General features: G+C 37.4%; 1 protein-coding gene across 1 annotated transcript in view; it reads right to left on the bottom strand.

Annotated features, from left to right (window-relative positions):
* Positions 1 to 22,877, bottom strand: part of WDPCP (WD repeat containing planar cell polarity effector) — a 105,053-nt gene that overhangs the window by 34,269 nt on the left and 47,907 nt on the right. The window contains exons 12-13 of the mRNA XM_061990440.1: positions 12,635 to 12,698; positions 6,808 to 6,910 (exon numbers count right to left, since the gene is read on the bottom strand). Of these exons, the coding sequence (XP_061846424.1) occupies positions 6,808 to 6,910; positions 12,635 to 12,698 (167 nt within the window). The remainder of the gene's footprint in view (positions 1 to 6,807; positions 6,911 to 12,634; positions 12,699 to 22,877) is intronic.

Genomic DNA, 22,877 nt, shown 5'->3' on the forward strand with positions numbered 1-22,877 from the left:
TGCTTCACTTCAATGCCATGCCATAGGTTGTTGTGTTAACCGTGTAACATCCTCACCCAAGGAATATCTCTGTGAACTGTTTTCATTTTGTGACATACTTCTTGATATGTTGCCACAGAAAACAAGTTGTTTACCTGGTAATTAGTGTCATCTATTCTCTGTTCCTTATGTGCACCAACTTTGATAGAGGTTATAGTAATAAGATAGAAATACACTGAAAACATCTGAGATGAGAGACTTTACGTAACTCGCAATAACCTAATTGTTAGTAGAATAAATACAGATTAGACACAGCCAATTCCTTTCAATTTCCAGAACTGGAAAACACTGTAATTTTTTTGTGTAAAAACCAGCCATAGTATGTGGCTATAGATACACTCCCCCCCCCCCCCCCCAAAAAAAAAAAAAGGCTGTCTCTTCCTGTTACTGATTTTTCTTGTATTTTTTTCCTGACTCAACATTTTAAATTAAGGCCAAAAAACCTGGTTAATCTATGACTTCTTGGTAAGACTTTTCTACACTAAATAGGGTATCATTTTACTGCTGTCAGATATTATAGAATATAAGGATCATTAACATGAAAATATTAAAGATAATAGTGTCTTGAGGCCTATAGCAGTGCTTTTTAAATCAGGTTCTGTGGTGGGCAAGAATAAGTCATGATAAAGAAGGCAAAAAAATGGAATGCCATGATTATTCTAAAGCTTGACACAAAAACTACAAACCTCTTTCAAGTGAAGATACACAGATCTTTGTGTAGACCTCTGCAGCTAAGCAAACCAGCTAGCCTTTGATGTACTTACAATTATTAGGGGCTGAGGATTATGTCTTTAGGCAAAGTTGTCTAGCAGTGGGAAGGTATAGATCAAAACTGACATCACGACACAAGCAAACGGAGAGGTGAGATGAGGTGGAGCCAAAAATAGTTTGGTATTCCTATAGACCTTAAGGAAAACAGATGACTCCAATACTCAAAAAGAACACAAGGGTAGGAGCAATCGGTGCTTGTGACCTCTCAATAGAGTAAAATCCTCACTGCTAGCTGGAAAACTTAAACTATAACTAGCAAAAAGCTAAACATTAGAATAAATAAGAAGATTCAGTAGATACACTTAGTTAGATGGGAACATCCTGTTACACTCCCAACGAGGCAGGTATGCCAGGCAGTGAATTCAGAACTATCACTGTAATAAGCTCCTATGCCATGAGTGCTGTGGGCCACTGCTCCTCTTGAAACCACAGGACTCAAGCAGTCTTCATCAAGTAGAACATTCCTCCAGATCAGGCTCATTGTCATTTTTTCTGTAGAGGGCAGGAGTTCTGGTAATGCCAGGCCTACACATGGGCTTGTCACTTCCTAAAATTCCCATCCAAAGTCCACTGAAGTTAGTGGAAATCTTTTAATTGTGTTCAGTGGGCTCTGTATCAAATACTGTGTGTGGCTTGATACGTGCAAGAGAGTGTAAACATGAGCACAGCTATATCACTTCAAATGACTATGGATCTTCAAAGACACTCATCTTGTGCGGCACAAAAGTTAAAAGGTGCTTGTGGAAACTAATTTCTTGCCATAGGTTAACTGTCAATCATACATGAAAAAAACCATTTTTCATTAAAAATGTTTTTCCTGGCTCTCAGGGGGAAAAAAAAGGTCACATTATTAGAAAAACAAAAGCAAAGGATTTGATTCCAGAGGTTTTGATTGACTTAAACTGAAAATCTAAATAAATAAATAGGACATCTAACACTTACACTGAAGGCAGCAGAGCTCAAAAGAAAAAAGTAGCAGAAACAGGTGTCCCCTGAGTCTTTCCAGAACACAGTTCATCTGTGTGCTGGATAACACCTTTTAAGTATGCCATAAACATGCTATGCAGCAAAATAAAAATCATGCCATGAAATCAAAGGCTAAGATTCTCAGTTAACTTGAAACTTGCTATCAAGACAAATGCACATGCCAAGGAAGAGTAGGAAATGAAGAAGGCTTTGCCATTAGCATCAGAAAGGGTACACGAGAGCAAGGAAGAAGTCTATTGCTTGACAGATGAAAGGAGACATTATGTAATAGAAGAGGAATAAATATTATAAACTAGGTTAATGCAGAGCTAGAGATGGTTATGAAAACAGGAAGACAATTCTAGACATGGTCTTGAAACACAAGCAGGTTCGCCAAATACTGTCAGGAATAGGTGAATATCTGAATATATTACAAGCGATGTGGAGGTCGCAGACTGCATGCACGACCAGACACACTGTATGGAAGACAAAACACTATGGCACATGTCATTAATTGCCACAAAGAACATGTAAGCCATACAATATAAAATACTATCACAGAACTATGGAGAAATAAATAAATTCTCCACTTAAGGTTCAAACTGGTGATGTACCTTGCCAGTAAGGTGAAACATCTAGTGCCCCTACATTCTGAGTGTCATTTTATGAACCATGTGGGAAATTAGACCTCGGTCTCTGTGAAGAACTGATAAGATTTTCTATCTCACTTGCAAACATTATGGAATATTTCCAGAAATGTTTAAAGAAATCTGTTTTAAGTGGAAAAACCTCAAGCACTTTCATGAGACATTACTGAACCTCCAAAATGTTAGTCAGTCCCACCTAACATTTCAGAACAATGTGATTATTTCAACATCAGTGTTTTTATTAAGATACCTCTGTTAGAAACGTTATCTAAACATTAGTGTAACTAATATTCTGAATTTAAGTCTAAGTGGAACTACAAGGTTTCCCAATTTGCCTTTCAACTATGCAGCAGTTATCTGCCTTGTCACAACACGAATTCCTTTTGGGTGAAAGCTATTGATTTGAAGGTTAAAATCATCTTGCTAGGCCCTAATGTAATTTGTTGGAAGTTGGCCTTGGGAAACTTTCTGACACCAACTACATATGCTCTTCATTGGATATTCGTTGAGCAATGATGTCTGAGTTCTTCGCCTCCGTGATCATTATTAGTTATGACATTTCTAACAGGCTGTGCCATGTCAGTTCTTTGCAACTCACGTTTTACATTAGCAACCTACGGTTTACAGCACTGAACAGAAGCACTCTTCCACCATGGACAACATTGTTCCAGGAGCATATACATGAGAGGTTACACCCATAAAGAAGAAGAAAGTTTTCTCTGTTTTAATCAAGAGAAATGAGGTGTACAGCACATATTTCAGGCAAGGCTAAAACAGAACTCCCTGGCCTCATCAAGGAACTTGTAGATCTACTATAGATCTATTAATTCAACAGAAAGTCTTTGGCAGAGGAAACCACGGTGTCTGTGGTCACTGCTCTGCTGAACAAATGGGAGTGGGGAAAGAGAAGAGAGCTAATGTAGTCTCTGAGATGTACTGTACCATTACTCCAATCTTCTCATGCCTCAAGATGCATTTTCACAGGCTGTCAAACATAAAATCTTATGAAAATAATTTTCTTTAGAAGACTTTAATCAGTTGAACAAAATATCTGATTCTGCCAAAACCATAGCAGGGAACAGCAGCAAGCTCACTTGAAACTTCATCTTGCTCAGCAATTTTCTCACTCAGCTACTACGATCTAAAGGTCAAGAAGGTTTTTTGCCCCATGCACCCAGACACTCTTAGCTTTGAAGGTGGCTTCTTCAAAATGGTGTACAGCAAACCAAACTCACGTGAGAAACTTAGAAGAGTTGAAACTCAGGAAATTTTAAAATAACCTACCTATTTTTAGTTTTATCCTGACACAAACCATGATATAAAATATGTGAGGAATCTACCAATGATTATAGAACTCTGGATGACATCTATAAATTTCAGCTAAAATTATATTGCTCTACATTATTGGTAGGAGCTTGAAACTTTTCCAAATGTCTGAGTTTGAAATATATTATGTTTGAAGTGAGCTCTGTACACAGAATATTCTGACAAATTAAAATATATCTGGGGCAAGATGGAGCACTCTCAAGGGCTTGGGAATCAGCCAGGAGCACTGACTCATGTTATTTTCAAGCAGTGTTAAGCTGAGTTTTGGGGATGGGCTAGCTCAGAAAACATCATAGAATCACAGAATGGTAGGGTTGGAATGGATCTTTTGAGATCATCTAGTCCAACCCACCTGCAGAAGCAGAGTCACCTAGATCAGGTCACATAGGAACACGTCCAGGCGGGTCTTGAAGACCTCCAAGGAAGGAGCCTCCACAACCCCTCTGGGCAGCCTGTGCCAGGGCTCCCTCACCTCACAGTAAAATCGTTTTTTCTTATATTTAAGTGGAACTTTTTGTGTTCCAGCTTCATCCCATTACCCCTTGTCCTGTTGCTAGCTACTATAGATAAAAGGGATGTCCCAACCTCCTGACAACCATCATTTAGATATCTGTAAATGTTAATAAGATCTCCCCTCAGTCTCCTCTTTTCTAGACTAAATAGCCCCAGCTCCTGCAGATGTTGATGAAAGAGAATGGTTCACATTTGTACTATTTAGGATCAAATAATATACCATTTATATATATATATATATGAAATATTCTGTAGAGTATCACTTGAGATCAATAGCACTGATTGTACCTTCTTGCTTCTGTTTGCTTAGGTTCCCACCTTGTTGTTGAAGCCTAAAGTGGGTGCTCAAGGAGTCTGAGATTTGATTTTGGAAGGGTAACCGCTGGTAAACTAAGTGGGTAAAATCCCCAAAGAGCAGAGACTAGATGAAGAAGGTTTGAAATGACATTTTAAAGTTTCTGGCTCTGGCATGAGTTTTTCTCCCCCTCTCAAAATGTTAGCTAAATATAGTAATTTGCATATAAAGCATTTGTAATCTTTTGTTTTCACTGGGTCAACAAAGTTGATGCCTCATGACACATTTTTTTTTTTTTCTAACAATTTATGAAAGGAAAGTGTCATCAAGAAAGTACATTGGAATAAAGTGTAATAAACCAAAACCTGTGGCTGAGATTTCATGTGCTTAAGGTGAAATCCAATCTGCAGTGAAACGAACTCATGGGAGATTCCCGTTTATTTTCATATAAAATGAATTGGATGCAAATTCATTACTGTTCATAGACTGAATCTCAGTGACAGTTTGTCCCAGGGGCATTGCAAAGTATTTTAAATCATTCTGATAGTTAATTATTCAGCAAATGAGAACACTTTAAAGACTTTATCATATAACATGACTTGAATAATTAATGCTTATGAGGCATTAGAGAGGTAACTGTAGGACTGCTCTGAAGGAGGGGAGGACTGTGTGCCTGCACATTTATAACTGCATTGTAGGAACACGTGTATTACATTTGATAGGCAAGTAAGACATTTGTGATCACCTCAGGTTTCTTCTCTAAGAATAAATCTAGTAATAGAAGATGCAACTTAAGCCTTCCATTTCATGGATTAAGTGTAAGCGAATAGATAATGATCAGATACAAGTCTTAGGCACCTTAGTTATATTAGGTGCAGAGGACAACTACCTAAGAAGGGAGAGGAGAGGAGAGGAGAGGAGAGGAGAGGTGAGGAGAGGAGAGGAGAGGAGAGGAGAGGAGAGGAGAGGAGAGGAGAGGAGAGGAGAGGAGAGGAGAGAACATGTAATCGTACACTTCAAAGAGTGCCGAGTAACGACCCAAAGAAATGTAGTTTAGTGGTGAAAGGGCTTGCCCCAAGGCCCAGTTGTGGTGCAAAAAAAATATTGAAATGACTTTAGCTTGGATATGAAAGACCTTGAAGAAAAGAGTTTGGGACAGACACTGCTTGATTTCTACTCTGCTGAGAGGGAATGAGGTGATGCTATATTGCATAGCCTTGAAAGTCATGGAGTTATACAATATATAGAAATAGCCATAAAAATGCACTTCTATATATTTGAATGGCATTTGTTTGTATGCCTGGGTAAACACCAAGATGTACAGTTATAAAAATATCTGATGTTACCCAAGATCTCAAAGTTTTTGTGACTCTTACTGAGTTTTATTCATATTCTACTTCTTGGCATGGGACAAAGACAGAAGCTCAGTGACTTCTTCTAATATTCAAAGATGTAGCAGAATAAGCAAAACAACACTGTGCATATTCTATACAAATGTTTTGTGTTCTTACTTTTTCCTTTGTCTACTTTCCCTGTGCTGGAGGTCAGCTACCTACAGTTAGACCTTTTCTCCTTGGTTTGTGCTATAGGCCCAAAATCATATTTGCATACATGTTGTCACAACAAGTCAGAAAAAATACAGGGAGAAAGTGAATGAGTTTTGAGTTCCCCTGTGTGTAAAGTTGTCTATGTTTGAGCTATTACTCTAATCCTGCACTTTTTGCATCAATATTCCTGATGGAAAAGCAAGAATCCCACTGCATGCAAAGCTGTAACTTTAAAGCCAGGATCTGAGCCTGTGTTCACATCAGTAAAAGTTTCACCTGAATGCTGCCAAAGCATTCATGACATAACTCCAGTTACTGGCACGGTGTCACAAGCAAATAATTAGACGTGAATGAGATTACCATACCTGGCCTTTAATGCTGGTATGAACAAAGATTTTCAGATTCAGTTCCTTACCTCTTGCAATCAGTTCAGTTTGTAAAGCCTAAACTTTTCTACATAGTCAGAGTATATATCTTTTTAGCTTCACAGCTCTTGCATTGACACAATCCTCACATGGTTACTGAAAGCTAAAGCTATGTTATTTTCATAAGCCTCCTTCTTTAGCTATGAATAAAAATAGTCTCGCTTTCAAAGAAAACAACACAATCGGAATGATAACTCCCCTACAAATATAACACGGTGTTGTACAGGACAGGTATTGATTAAAACAAAAAAGGCTTTTGAAACACCATTAATTCTTACCAATTCTAGTAGTTATTGATTCTGCATCAATGTCATTAGCCTTTTTCTTTGCCACTTCAGCTAGTGCCAATTCACCCTTATCTAGTGCAAGGTAATGGATGTCCTTTGGAAATAAAAGAGAACAAAAAAAAGAGATTAATCTAAAATGAATCTCATAGGAGTAACAAAAGGGATTTTGAAAGAAAGAGGTTCTTTTATTATTTAGATCACAAACACAGATGGAACTGATGAACTTACCATTACATTTTAATTCCCTCCCAATGCAAATTTATTATCTTACTTCTGCTGTTGAATACAGCAATGAATAAAACACTGACCAATCCTGCACTGATAAAAGTGAAGCTATTGACTCAGTGTATGAAAGAAACCACTCTATCTGCTTTTAAGGTAACTTCTATTGGTGCAACTTGAATTACAAGAGGGTTGATAGGAGGTGGCTCTGTGTCAATCAGATCTGAAGTACCAGAACTCTTCTGAATGACAGCCCCTATTTGAAGTGCATTAAGGTTTCCATTTAGGGCATGAGTTTTGGGGTAAAGCTCTTTTAGGACTAATTTTTGTTTGGAGACTGTCCCATTACACTTACTGTTCTTTGAGTAAAGTGATGGTAGTCCTCCTTGTGCTGATATTGGATATATTAAGAGCAACAATGGTTGCTCAATGGTTTTACCATCTACACAGCTGACACAAGGGGCTTTCCAAATATGGTGTTGTCTAGCATGAAGAGTTGTCAATACTCTGGATCTAGGCCTTAATCTAGAGTTCAAAATCAGAGAGCTGCAGCAAGGGTGTACCATCACAGGCTGAACTGCAAGGCTTTATATTGTGTGTTAACCTTGGAGGTGAAAACCACCTGTACTACATACAGCACACTTTGTGGGAGAATATACTCCTGCTGAAAATTTACAGTCCTTAGTTTTGGCCCTTGAAGGAAACTTTTGTCCTTGACCATGAATAAGGAGACAATTAATCCCTGTCTCCTTTAGCGGCATGCCCACAGGCTGCTCTGTGCATGAACTGAGACATATGAAGTGAGATAAACCCACAAACAGTTGTCAAAGTTTTTTTTCCCTACTTCTTTGTTGAGGATATCATTTGGTATCCGAAGATTTCCCTCATTCCTAGCCATTGTTCTGCAATCTATCTGCATGCAGGAATTTAAAGGGAAAAGGAGTATTTGCAGGAAAGATTGACCTCTGCATACCATGAAAGCAACTATATTGTCATTAATGCAGAAGACTTCAGGTGAAACTATCCTTTTGTCAGCACAAGTTTACTGCCACCATCATCAATATTACAGAAACAAGAAAAAGTGACCTTACTCTAGAAAAAGAAGCTGGATGAAAAAATGAGAGCAGTAGTGTTAGGAGAAAAAGATGCTGCTTTTATTATCCCCTCATAATAAAAATAAATAGTAAAAAAAAAAATCAAAGTAAGATTTTAATTCATGGTATTTTAATTCATAGTAAAAATACTTCAAAAATTAAAACAAAAATAAGCAGCAAAGCTGAGTATGTTAGGGAAACTGAGAATGATCACATAGGAAAACCTGGCACTGACTTGCAGGATTCCCAACAGTCTGCAGGAGATAACAATGTTTTCTAATTACAAACACAGGTGTGACTTAAAAAAATGTGCAATGTGTCTTGGAGCAAAGTGAGGAGTTACGAACTTGTTGCGAACTCTGCACATCCTCTCTTTGTAGGTCTAACATGGCTGTCAGGAGAAAAGGGCCTGAGTAGTAAGGTAAGATTTCTATGAAGATTAAACAGTAGATATTGTCAGCTTATTTAGATAACAATAGAAAACCTAAGGGCTCTTGGACAAGTCTGAACTCAGAAAGATTTTAATGTATAGGCAGATTGTCTTCACTAATTTAAAATACATTCTGACTACACTTAATGACTGTATTTTTGTAGTTTAAATCAAGTATTGTATACTTCAATGCAATTCTCACTAATAAACAGGGGGAAGGGATGGAAACAACTGCAGACAATGACAAAGTTCTTTCACTTAGGAGTTTGTGCATGCTGTGTAGATTAAAACATGTTACTTTCAGATCTTGTTTTTGCCCATGTTTTCTGTTTTGAGTAAAGAAATTTGAAGATGTTATATGTCCATCACTAATTAACAGAGGCCTTGTTAATAAAGACATAGCAGTAGGCTGGTAAGTGGCTTTCTTTGCAGTTCCTCAAGTTGCTGTCAAAGAACAAATAAATAAATAAATAAATAAGCATTAGGAAGAAAGACTACAGATATAAAACCTCCTTATTAGACAATTTCCAATCAAATTTAGGTGTTCCTCATTCAAATAAGCCAGCAAAATTGTATTTTTAAAGAATCTATAACTCTCTGTGTAGGAATAAAACTAGAAAATAAATAAAAGAGAAGAAGAAACACTGGATTATAGGGTGCCTTAAAGAATGACAGGAGAAAAAAAAAGAATTAAATTAGCTGAATATTCATTACAGAGTTTTTCACATAATTACCTAAAGACTTTATCAGTCCAAAGATCACATCCCTCTCAAAAACAATGGTGACAAGAAAAACAATTTCCAGCTGCTTATCAGGAGTTTGCTGAAAGGGTTATATTTTATCACTTAACAGTTTGATTACTTTTTGGACTACTTCCTTTTTACCCTCATCTTTGTGACTCACAGAGCTGGCCCTCGGTGAGCAGAAGTCATTTGAAACACTGATGTGCATTTGTCTATAGGATATTTCTGGGCAAAATTCCAACGTTTCTTCGAAACATGCACTTTCCTCATCAGTGTATCACCCAAGATCTGACAGTTTTATTAAAGTGTCTTTTCCTTGCATTTTTTGCTACCTTTGGTACGTGGGATGGCCTTTTGAATTTTCAGCAGCTGAGAGCTGGAGCATACTACAAAAGGATTTCAAGCTAACAACCCTTCTATTGCTTGATCTTTTCTGTCACAGATTGGATCAGTCACCATCCAATAAATGAAGCTGTTGTTCGTGATATTAAGTTCTTTTCAGTTTTATTTTTTTATTGAACTTTGTAGGAGATGATAATAATTGATGGACTTAGATGTGACGTGAGGGTAAAGCTTATGGAGAGACACAGCAGTGTACGTGTGTCTTGTTATGGCATCATACTAGTGACGCTACAGCTACAGGACTAACTTTTAAGCCTTTGTTTTTACTTTCTTTCAATCTCTATGAAAGAAATTAGCCCTCAGATAGCTTTTTCTCCAACTATTTTGCAATCTCAAAACAAACAACAGGAATTCTGCCAAGTCCTGTTTGATGAAAGATATGCTCAGGATAAATTTCTCCAAGACACAAGACATTTCCTTAGAAGTCTCAGAAGATGGATATGCAATATTTGGAGCCTTCTCAGCCTCTGTTATCTGCTCTTCTGTACCCTTTCCTTTTTTTTTACCTTCTCTGTTCTTCTTTAATAAATACATTCTTTTCTTTCTCGTTTCCCTTATGTCACCAGATATCATTCTCTAGTCTACTACTTCTTCTTGAAAACCCATTAAACTAACTGGGAATAAGGTGGGATGACTCCTAGAGCCACCCTGTGCGTCTGTAAGAACAGTACAAATAATTGACCTATATATTAGTTATTCATACTGCACATAATTATAAATGCTTTAAGTCAAGTTTTATGTTATTAATTGCATTCTGACCTATATAAACAATACATATAAATTATTCAGTGTTAAGCACAAGTGAAGAATGCACAAACCTCGTTTAACAATAGCATTGTTATACTAATACCTAGAAGGACTGTAAGCTTTCAGGAAACAGATTATCTAATTTTCACATAGTATTTAGTGCAATGAAGCCCAACTCCCCAGAAATTACTGTGGCACAATGACCTATGCACCTTTAAACTTCTTGAGTTCTGTCCTTAGTAGTCTTGCAGCAGTGCCATTGTCAGGTTATTGTAAAGTTTGTTCATTAGTACCTTACATTGGAGATGAATTTGGAAAAGGAGGAGGCAGTGAGTTAACAGAGGATTGCAAGAGGCACATGTGAGTACTGCTTGTTGCATAATTCAGTGGAAAATATGAGGAATCTCAAAGGTAATGCAAGCAGGACAATATAGAACTGGATTTGATCCTACACTAATGTAAGCCAAGAACTACAGGGAAATATATCTTTATGTTTAAGAGCATCAGTGAGATGAGAAATGGAGAGTAAGCGTTGAGAGAGGAAAAGTAAAACAATAAAGAGTAGGAAAGAATGTAGCTGATTTATCTGTGAATATTGAAACTTTTTTTTGAAGAAAGTTGGAAAACCTTTCTGTTGAGGGGGAGACTCTCCTTTTCATTATCAAGCTTTGCACCCATCTCTTGACAGCACACTGGTGTTCTTCACTCTGGGACAGAGGTGCTCCCTCAGTCCTGCTGTCAGCAGAGGGAAGGAAAGGGATCATGTAGGAAATGCTCTCAGCCATATGAGAGAGGACCCTTGAGATGGCAGGCCAAATGCTGGGTCATTTGTTCTGCCAGAATGGCTGAAGCTTCTCAGGGAGAATGTATTATCTACACCATGGGAGTGTCTGAAAAAAAGCTGCAACCTGCTGCAGACATGTTACAGTCTGAATCTTGTGTGTGGCTGCAGGAATCCTTAGCTTGATTAGATGTAAAATTTGTACTGAAGAAGTTACATTCAATAAAAAGAGAAAAGGAAAAATGTGGGCTAAAAAAAGAGGAAAAATCGAGGGGAGTAAACATAAAACATGTAATGAATTTCCTAAAAGTCTGACATTTCCATCACACTCTTTTGATGCATACTTAGAAAAGTTTATCGCAGTATTCACATCTTTCTAATTAGATGGAACAAGCCAGATGATTAGAGCCGTGAAAAAAACATCAAAAGGTTCACACAACTTTTTATATAATTAGAAGGGAATTTTCATAACCCATAAAAGCAGGATTTAATTGTGTAATTTAACATACAATTTAAATATCAAGATCAAACTAGCAGGGCAAGTGACTTAATGGGATAAATGATATTAACATCTAGTGTCAAAGCTTAATTTAAACAACAGAATGTCTTCATTATGCAAAAGACTCAAGCAAACTAATCGTTCAAAGGGCTTTTTTTTTTTCAACAGGCCCCTTTCCTATTGTTTCTTTGAAAACAATGAAATCAGCTGTGGAGCAGCAACATGCTGAGAGACTAGGAAAGACCGATTGGCTTTGTCCATCTGACCTCACTGTGACATTGTGGTGCAAGATCTTATAAAACAAGAGCCTCCTGCAGAGCTCACACAGAGGACTTTTAAGAGCTGGTTAATTTTACTTTTGTAGCTAATTAAATGGGAGGGGGCAGAGAGTGCATGAAATGTAAAAACCCTTGTGTTGATGATGCTGAGCTTTGTCGTTTTAAAAGTACCTGTAGAAGCATTAATAATTTGTCACTTCTGACAAAACCCAAAGAGACAAACTAAGAGCATTCAGGATCCCCAGGACATGGCCAGCTCTTGTGTCCAGGACTCAGCAGTTGCATTTCTTAAGGGAATGGATTAGAAACATATAAGCTTATTAGAGTGAAAGATGACTTCTCCTGCATCAGGACAGATGGAAGAAGGGGAAAGTACAAAAATAGACACATTAATTCCTGGAAAATAATGAATACCCTTTAGGCCATGCTAGGGAAAATGTCCATGACTCTAAAGATATTCAGCTCCTATTGACAAGTTTCATGATGGCATAGGGCAATCCAGGTAGAATAGTTCTGCCTTCAGTATGTGTCTAAGACATCAAATGACACAGATCTATTTTATGTGCACAAAACCTGACAGCTAACATCCTGATGACAGCCTCTGTCTCCAGAAATGACTCACCATGAACAGGTCCCGAGCACCTATGTCAACAGCTAGCAGAAAGGCTTTTTCAAATCTTTGATATCTGCAAGAAAAAAGGAACATGTTACTTGCTGGGGATACTTTAAGAGCTGCATCAAATGTTGTTAATAGGCAGATGAAGCCCTTCAGTTCTCATCAAAAGTGATGCCAAAGCTTTAAAGGGAAAGACAGACACACTCATACTCAGATTGCAGAACTATGAGGTAGGACATTGACTACTTTTAACCTTCTTTATTGTTTTAAACCTTCAGCAAGTCTTACGTTCAGTGTTGAGTCCCATCAGATCTAGCTGTATCGAAAGGAAACTGAAGGTACTGTAGCTCATAACAAATCAATCCTTTGAAAGCTACCAGCCACAACATAGACAAATGCTAGGCCCAGTAACACTGGTAGGAACCTCAGAATCTCCTACAGAAACAACTAATCCTGAATATCACGAGACTTCAGAGGCCCTTGTAGAAGTTAGCATTGAGTTTTGCCCTCACAGTCTCCCCTGTAAAGCTCTCTGAAGATGATACTCCAGTAAAGTGGAGTAATGAATTGAGGATTGAAAATGGTAGCAGGTGACACTGCTTTGCCTCTGAACTCCCTCAGCCTAGTATTAGCACAGATTCCTAAGAGTTTTCTGAAGACCCAATGGTGAAGAAGATTGTGTCAATAAGGTAGAACAAGGAGGGGAAAGAGCAAAATTCACCATCAAAACCTACCTCTAAATGTTCTCTAGAAGGCACCACCAGATTATCACCTAGAGATGCAGTAGAGTAGGGAGGGAGTGGTGGTGTTGTGGAAATCCACCTTCACTGTTAACCCAAGAGGGCTGTATCATGTACTGACATCATGACTTTGTTGGGTTGAGAGCTTGCTGAACAACAGCACCTTCCAACAATAATGACACAGACTGCCAACTTCTTCCTACCCAGAGACCATCCACCATCTCCTGGCAATTACAGTAAATACATATGTACATATCCTCGTGTTTGCAATCCTTGGCATTTCCACAGAAATGGGAGGAAACAAGCCATTCATCAGAAGATTTCTGAGAAAATATATAACACTGTACTGGCAAATACTAACCACAATGGGAAACTCTGCACTGCACTAGATGTTGATAACCACTGTGTGACAATCATTCTTATAGCGAGAAACTGATTGTATGTACATATTTTCTTTCTACTAAGCGTTTTAAACTGTTTAAAAATACCTACAGGGAAAAAAAAAAGACCTGGTGATTATTTTTAGGTATGCAAAACAACAAAATATCCCAATTTTATTTCAGTTAAATAAAAGACTGGTTCCACATAGAACAATTTCTATATTCTTTAACCATTAACCTTTAACCATTACAATAATAGATCAGTTGTAGATGCTTGAAGTTTGGGAAGGAGACAAACTCTTTGTCCCACTGAGGAAAAAGCAGCATTGTGATTTTTCAGTGTTAGATAGATGTAGTTTGTGTTTACCTAATGAATATCATCAGATACCATCATATGAATGTCAGTACTTATATATTTTTGTATATTGAGGATATCTTAGGAAACAGTGGGAAATAGCTGCAGCTTTTCCTCAGGCCAGCATGAACAAGGAGAAACATGGGAATCCTCCTTGGTGGGTGAAGAAGTCCCATATGATTTATCATGCTGGGATTCCTGTTTCTGGCCAAAGCCTAATCTGTTTTCAACCTCCCTCTTGTTACAGCCTTATTGCACTCTTCTGCCCACACACTTGGAATGATTCAGCAGATTGTGAGATGGAGCCAGTGAGGACTTTTGGTCAAGGAAGAACACTTGTGATAAGAAGGCATAAGCTTCAGCAGGAAAGGAAATGCACTCTCCAGGTGAGGTTCCTAAGAGCTGGAGTGGGGAGTCCTTTCCTCTCTAAAGCTAATCTCCCTGCTGCGTCTTCCAAGCACTAATTTGCAGCCCTCCTCACAGAACCTGTTTAAGGGAGGGGAAGAGATGAATTAAAGTTAACCTCTTGATCACTGGGGAACAGGCAGCGCAGCACCGTTTTATCATGCACATCTATATATCTGAAGATTTTCAACCTGCTTTCTATGAAGAATTTTCCATTAAAATACATCGTGTTGTAATACTGCTTCTGAAGCTGAGCTTTAATTAAGACAAATAAGTATATGTTAAAATATGTGTATCTTGAATAGCTATCATGTATATCTTTTTCCGGCACATTTTTCTTTTCAATTATGGATTAAATATACATTCTTCATACTTAGAAGGGAAACTGGAAACCAAATAGAAACTGGCTATACGACTAGCTAAAAAGAACCTCTGCATCATTATTTTACTTTCCACAGACTACTTGAATGACATTTGCTTTAGTGAAGGCAAAAATGGCTGCAACCCAAAAATGTAAAGTAACTTTTTCATTTGATTGACCTGCAGAATGGAATCATGGCCTTAAAGCTGTCATTTCGTTGCTGTTTCACAAAGATTTCACTTTTTTTTCCTTTAATCAATATACATATCTCAGTCTCATTATGGCCCCTATTCATAAAACTGTGAAGTTGGCTCATTATTTTCAGATATGTACTGAGGAGGAAAAAAAGGAGGAAAAAAGAGACTGTCCAAGAAATGCTCTTCACAAACCAAGAGAGCTGGAAATAACAATTGCAGATACTTCATACATTATTATAAATGGAATTGCTTTAAAATAAAGTGTAGGCTTCAAACAAGAGTGACAAGCTTGCATTACTTAGGCAAACAGTATTAAATCAGTCAAGAATGTCCAAGGTTTTTTTAAACTAGCTATACTAGAAGGTACTTGTTATTTTGAGTCTTTTTGGCATGGAAGTTGTGTTGTTTTTATTCTAGAGGAACAATTAGAGAGAATTCTGTATAGCATGAAACCAACTTCTAAGCTAATAATGTGTGGTTTATAAGCATATGTCCTCGTGGGAAGTCCCCTTGCTATTGCTAGCACACTTCTCTTATAATTTATCAGCTCCTCAAACAAACAAACAAAAACCCCCAAGCAAAACATTCTCCCTTTTGTTCTTGTCCTACAATTACAAGGTACAATATTTGCTTTCTAAATTGGCATCTACAGGGTCTGGTCTTGAAGTGTCTTTCCACCCCTTCCTCCACCTTGTTACTTATTGCTTGCTTCACAAAAACTCCAGTAATCAAGATTTACATGTCTCTTAAAGAGAGATAAGGAAATCTGCCTGTAAACCACGAAGTTCGGCCACTTGTTTGGTCAAGTGACAGCTAGAAGAAATAGGACCTTCAAGACTCAAACACTCAAACTGTGCTTAACTATATATGGGACAGACAGAAAAACACTTTTTTGCAAGCTGTTTAGCACATATAAGTTCAAATGATCATATAATAAAGTAATAGTTACTATATGCACTTACACAACCTCTCTTCACGTCCTGCAAAAATTTTAAAAGATGGCTATTAGGATGTCTGTTGTAAGGACAAGTAAAGAAATGAGAAATGTGACTGATGTGACAAGAGTCACACAGGTGAAAAATGGTTGAGATAGAGAAGAATTCTGACCTGCCCTCCATTGTTGGGGTGGCAGACCTGATGCCTGCTTGTGCTTTGAGAATGTGACTTAAGTGAAAAGATGTCAGGAAAGCATTGTATTTTAAAATACAATACATAAGTAATAAACATTTGTAATGTTATCTATTAACTTCATAGAAGTTACTCTTTTCAGTGTCATAAATAGTAAGATAATCAAATGTCCACGGTTTCCTCCTGTCGGGTATTTGGAAATAAGGTGATTTTTCAATACTGTAGATCAAAGCAACGTGCAGCCTGCAGAGAAGGGAAAAGAAGGCTCTTTGGTTTTTATGATAGATTCTACAAATATACCAAAAGTCAGAATTTTGACATCTGTATTCCACAACACTTAAATCAAATGTGGGCACTCCAAGAGAAGAGAGACATTCTTCAGGCTGAAAATGGTCAACTTGAAAATATCGGTAATATTTACCCATTATGTTAAAATGTCTCATAAGAAGTTCAGGAAGCAGGGGGGAAAAGAAAATCATGAGGAGGGAGGAGGAAGGGAAGGGAGAGAGCTCATGCAAGCAAGAGAGACATATAGTGCAGAAAAGATGGAAACATTTCTTTAGGGACTAGTTACAACCAACAAGCCTTCTTAGACATGCCCATCGACCATGTAAGCATATTCCTTGTGCTGGGCTGATAAAGGAGGGCTGCAGTAGTTTTTTTTCTTGTCTTCAATAAGGGTACACAACATTTAGAAAATAATCTGCCAGGGAAGAGCTGTGGCACAAATAATATTTATAAGGCAATCCTTTTTAATGGAAGAAATTTCAGAGTTGTCCTCATCTCACAGTCCAATCAAGGGTGATATGCATTCAAAAAGTGAATATTAAATATGCACTGAGGAAACAGAACAGGAGAAAAATGAATATTGAAATAATTTACATGTAATCAAACTACACTGAAATTAAGTTTCAATTGTTCAGTATTCTGTGATGCATATGCAGATTTTGAAGTATTCAGAATATCAATCAAGTGTTTACTTACATCAAGCAATTGTATTTAAGCATACAAAACAGATGATGAAAATATGTTCAATCAGCTACAGCTCCCAACATTTACTGCAAGGTTTACATGATCACTTTTAATTCAGTTATTTCATTTAATATTTCAATTTAATAGCTCATTCTTTCATTCAATTTCTAGGCATCTTGCCCATTTCTTAAACACAATAATAATAATTATTCATAAAAGGAGCTGTTTCCCATAAGTTCTCATATCAGCAATTTTTGGAACAGAAATGGTTTTCACGCTTTTTTTTCCTCAAAAAATGTTGCTATTATCGGAAATATTTTTCCTTTTAAATGAGACAATATTAAAATAAAGAAAAAAAATCTGTAAAATGACTCTGCACCCTATTTCAATGGAACCCTGAGCCAGAATAATTAGAGATTATCAGGTTAACGAATGTAAAAAGTGTGTGGCTAGGTTGCTAAATGGTTGATTTAAATGGGGACAGACTGGTTTTCAACCGTTAACAGAACACCACCAATTAAGGCATATTTCTGAATACATCTTCAGAAAAAGTGTATTATGCACTTAAAAAACTTGAGACCAGGGCTTAAGGTCTTATCTATTTCTTATGCAAAACACAGACGCATAATGAATTCAGGTACAGATTGTGTATCTTCAGCACATCCTTAGAATGATAACCCTGAAATTCCATTCATAGAATCATGGAATGGTTGGGTTGGAAGAGACCTTTAGAGATCATCCAGTCCAAACCCCCTGCAGAAGCAGGTCCACCTAGACCTAGACCATTGACCTCCAAGGAAATATTTGAAAGTAAAATTTCAGTAAATTCTGAAGACTTAGAACACCGTATAACCTTTCATATATAACATATACAATTAGTCAAAGACTTATTAACATTTACAAATATCTAAAGGGTGGGTGTCAGGAGGTTGGGACATCCCTTTTTTCTATAGTAGCTAGCAACAGGACAAGGGGTAATGGGATGAAGCTGGAACACAAAAAGTTCCACTTAAATATAAGACGGAGCCCTGGCACAGGCTGCCCAGGTTATGGAGGCTCCTTCCTTGGAGGTCTTCAAGACCCGCCTGGACATGTTCCTATGCGACCTGATCTAGGTGAACCTGCTTCTGCAGTGATATTGGATTAGATGATTTCTAAATGTCCCTTCCAACCCCTACCATTCTATGATTCTATATACTACATTTTATAGCAAATGTTGAAATATTGGAACTTTACTCTTGAGTTCCTGGAGAAGAATAAATACATCAAGACTTTACATTTAATTTAAAAACCCAAAACACTTTAAAGAAAAGTCAACTAAAAATGATATGACTATACCTTAAAGAGTTTAGTAGAACACCCTATTTTAGGTAAGATACTTGCACAGAAAATCAGATCTCTGAACGCAGCCTGAAGACCAGGTACTCCCTCTCTCCCCAGACTGCAGGTTTGTGTTTCAGAATCTCATGATTTAGAGAGACCTACACTCAACATTTTTGAATTTACATCACAATCTCCTATTACCTGTTTGGATAATGAACTGTCTGGAAAATAGATACTACTAATTGCCCTTGGCAAGAATCAATTGCTGGCTATTAGTTTACTGCAGCTAGACTATTTCAACACCAACGTATGTGCAAAGGCATACCAAAAGTTCCATGTATCATAGTCGGAAATTTAAACCATAACTGCTGTTCTTTAAAAACAACAACTCTGTGAGCAGCAAAAAGTACCACTGATTACTTTCCTATTCTTCCTCCTACACAGGCCTCAGCATGCTAACTCTATCTGTTCCCTATGTGCCCTGCCAAAATACGCTCCAGACAATACACTGTCCTTCTCCCAGGAGGGTATACTCAGCTCCCTCCCAACAATAGCATGAGTGAGAGGTAATGTAGACCATATTTGGTGTTAAGCAGTGCATGTCTCGATTGGCAGAACATACATATATACTTTCACTATACCTTTATGGAATAGAGATAAGCTCCTTTAACCCTGGTTGCTGATTTTCACAAAACTGGCAGGCATTTGCTTATTTCTTAGACTTAGACTACTCTCTGTGAAGTTGGCTAAGCTTCATCAATTATTTTGGAAGTTAGTAGAGAATTGACAGAAGAATCAATGGAGGCATTGATAAGTTATGACCTCTGAAATGCCAGCAGTACTATTTTGCCAGCCTCCAGCTATTATAGTACCAGTTGTTCAGACTATGGGCTCTTCTGAACAAGACACACAAACCTTTTAGGAGTGTCCACAACTTTGTTGCCTCCTGAGAGACTCTTGTACTGACAAAGAGTAACTGCCGTAGAGTAGACCAAAGGCTAATGCAGGAACAGCCACTGGGTCTTTATGTATGTGAGTCAAGAGAATAATCTTCTAAATTGTATTTTAGATGCAGAAGCTCTAAAGGTTGATCAGGTATAATCTATACATCCCTTCAGGCTGAAATTTAGCAAAGCATTAATGTATGGTGTTATAACCTATAATTTTCTACGGGCCCTAAATATGGGCATGTTAAGTGAAGGGCTGGATTTGAGGCCGGAGTGACTTGTTTAGAAAGAAATCCCTTACAGAACCTTTCAAAGGTCATATACAAATCAGTCTCAAGTAAAAGTTAGTGAATAACCATGAGAAAATTCAAAATGGGCACAAATATCTCAAGCTACCCAAAATATCTGTCACTTGAAGTATACCACCAAATTCCATATCTGAATAGGTAGTCCACCTACAGATTGTTGGGTGTAGATCCGAATGCCCTTCACATCAAAGGGTATCCTCTGGTATGAAGCAAGAGAACAGACAAACAAACCAGATTAAAAAAAAACAGGAGGAAAAAGCAAGCTAATAAGGAGAGCCAGACAGTATGGCTCCCTGGCCAGAGAAGGTCCTTGAGGGATGTAACTGACTGTGAATGTTGAAGATATTCCCATTAAAAAACAATAAATTAAAATCTTACTATGTGATTTCTACTTTATAGGATGTTATTCTGTTCTAAATGTATTCTTCTGTGAAATAGTTCAGATGACTCTGCGTTAAACACACATGCTTCTTCTCAGGACAGACTTTCTACGTTCAAAGAAAAGCAGTTCAGGTACTTTTAAGTTGGATTTTCGAGTGAACCAAGTTAATTTCTGAATGAAGTAGTTTAATAAGAAGGCATCATTTGAACTATTAAAATACATATATATTAAGACATAGTTTAGATGTATGAAATATTATAGAAAAAGTAGTATTTATAGCTACAAAGAAAACTATGTCATTCATTTGTTGACCTTTGCTTAAATTAACTATAAACCAGCACTAGTTTCATACTATAGAACTGTCTTATATCTACACCAAAGAAACACTAGTTTCAAGATCCTGACTCTATGAACATTTATCGTACACAATTTCCATGTGATGTTATTCAACCACAGTAGCCTGGGTTCTTCTAGAATGGGCCACTGAAGATGAGGACTGTTGGAAGCAATAGCAATGTTTTGCTCCCGTGAAGCATAATTATTTCATGTCTGTTGAGTGCTCTGAGATTTTCAGCAGTAGGTGCTATACAAGTCTGGACAACAGCCATTTATTACTAGTATAAATTATTATTATATAAACTATGATGGTTTATTTCTTTTTAAACTAGATTCAGTCTTTTCTTGTAATGTGTACTTCCTTTGAATTTCCCACACTATGCATTTCCTTCTTCATACTCATTTTCCTTCAAGAGAACATATTTTGTTGCCATAGCAATATTTCCCTACCTTGTAATTTTATCATAGTGGCTTTCCTTCAGGTTTCCCTAAGCTGCAACTAACACCCACCCAGCAAACTCAGCCTCCTCCCACCTCTAAATCTCTCTGTTCCCCCAACCTCTTACTCCTTAGTAACTTCTCAACAGTCTATCTTTATCTTTAAATACAGACACACTCCAACATACTCTTCCAAAGTACTCTGGGCTAAAAACAGGTGTTAATTAAAAATGCTGATAAGAGTCAGTGACACCTGTTGTTTCACATTTATTTTACTCAACCTTGTCTGTTAAATCCCAGCCTTTCTTGCATTAATTCTCTTCTGCTTTTCTTCTTTTCCAGCTTTATCCCTCTCACTCTGGTGACCATGTAAACTTAACAGTATGTCTTGAAAGCTGGATTTTATTGAGCAAACATATCAGCATGTCTACACGCTAAAGACAGCTCTATAACAGACACCCAGTATCATGGCTATGGTTGAGTTGCTGCCTCTATAATAAATCCCTATTGTATATGTGTGATATCTCTGCAATTTTGAACTGCAGCAGATGGAAATTTGGTATTAAAGTTAAGATGAACAAGCTCTTTTCCTCCTTGACTTTCCACAAGGTACAGGGCCAATTCACCCTCATGCCTGACATTGGATAAGATGTGGGGTTTTTTTAGTGCTAAGACTTCTTGGAGAAAAGATATTAGCTCAGTATTTTCTAAAGCTGGCTAAACAGAAATGTCTAATTACAAAGTCATGGTGCAGGGCCAAATGTTTAATCATTTGTTGAGTTATAGGTCCATTACAGTATGTTTAGTTTTTCTATCTGGGTTTGTCAGTAGCCATTATTATTTCTTTATAAAGAAGATAATGCAGTGGTAATGCCCATAAAATTCCCACACATAAGAATTCTATTACAGCAAATATAGCCAGAGGACAGCAAGACAAGAAATTCTCTAGAACATTGACTGTATGAATTTTAGCACATTTTTAAGGGAGTAAATGAAAAACTAATGGACATTTAATGCTTTTTCTGCACAGCATCAGGTAAAAGAATGGAAAACATAAGATCAAAAGTACATCTAACCTTGCCAACAGCTAGGCACCTAGGAAAGAATACAAGAACAGGGCAATCATATGGTGACACTTTCCACAGTAGGCTCCTAGTCTCCAACTACTTGTGCTTAAGGGACTTGCAAAGCCAGAGCTGGTTTCTGTGTTGGTATTTCTCAGTGAATTTCTCTTCCCTGAATCTTGCCTTTCAACTCACATACAATTTTATCATCCACAACATCCTGTGGTAGAGAGCTGCATATTTTAATTACATGTTATGTGAAGAACTGCTGTATTTTGAAACTGCCACTTGTTAGCTTCACTTGATGACCCCTAGTTTTTCTATCAGAAGCAGCAGTGAGCAGTCATTTACTGTGCTCTTTCCTCCTAATACTCACAATTTAATAGATCTCTATCTCAGTTGCCTCCTGTATAGGTTGAGGACTTCTAGTCTATTTAGTCATTCCTTTCACTAAAGCTGTTTCATGCCTTTAATCATCCTGGCTGCCCTTCCTAAAGCTTTTTCAGTTCTACTATATCCCTTTACAGATTATGGGACTCCAAAACTACACACAAAATTCAGGTGAACTGAAGTTCACTGTTTTGCTGTCTATTCCTTTTCTAAGAATTCCTGGCATCCAATTTGCTTTTTGTACTCGTGCTCAGCACTGAACTGACTATTTTATAGCTGTAGAGTTATAAGACCAAATTTTTCTTTTAGAATAATGGTGAGCTCAGACTCCATCATTTTACACATGAAGTTAGGAGTCACCCCCCTGCCGCGTACTTCACTTTGAATTTATTTACGTTTAACTTTACCTTCAATTTTGACACTATGTCACTGAGTCCTGTGAAACCCTTTTGCTTTTCTTCACAGCAGGTCCTTTCTTTACTAGTCTTAATAATTTAGTGTCATTAGCAATCATGTGTTTGCA

The sequence above is a fragment of the Colius striatus genome, chromosome 2 (genome assembly GCF_028858725.1).
Source record: "Colius striatus isolate bColStr4 chromosome 2, bColStr4.1.hap1, whole genome shotgun sequence".
NCBI classification, from domain to species: Eukaryota; Metazoa; Chordata; class Aves; order Coliiformes; family Coliidae; genus Colius; species Colius striatus.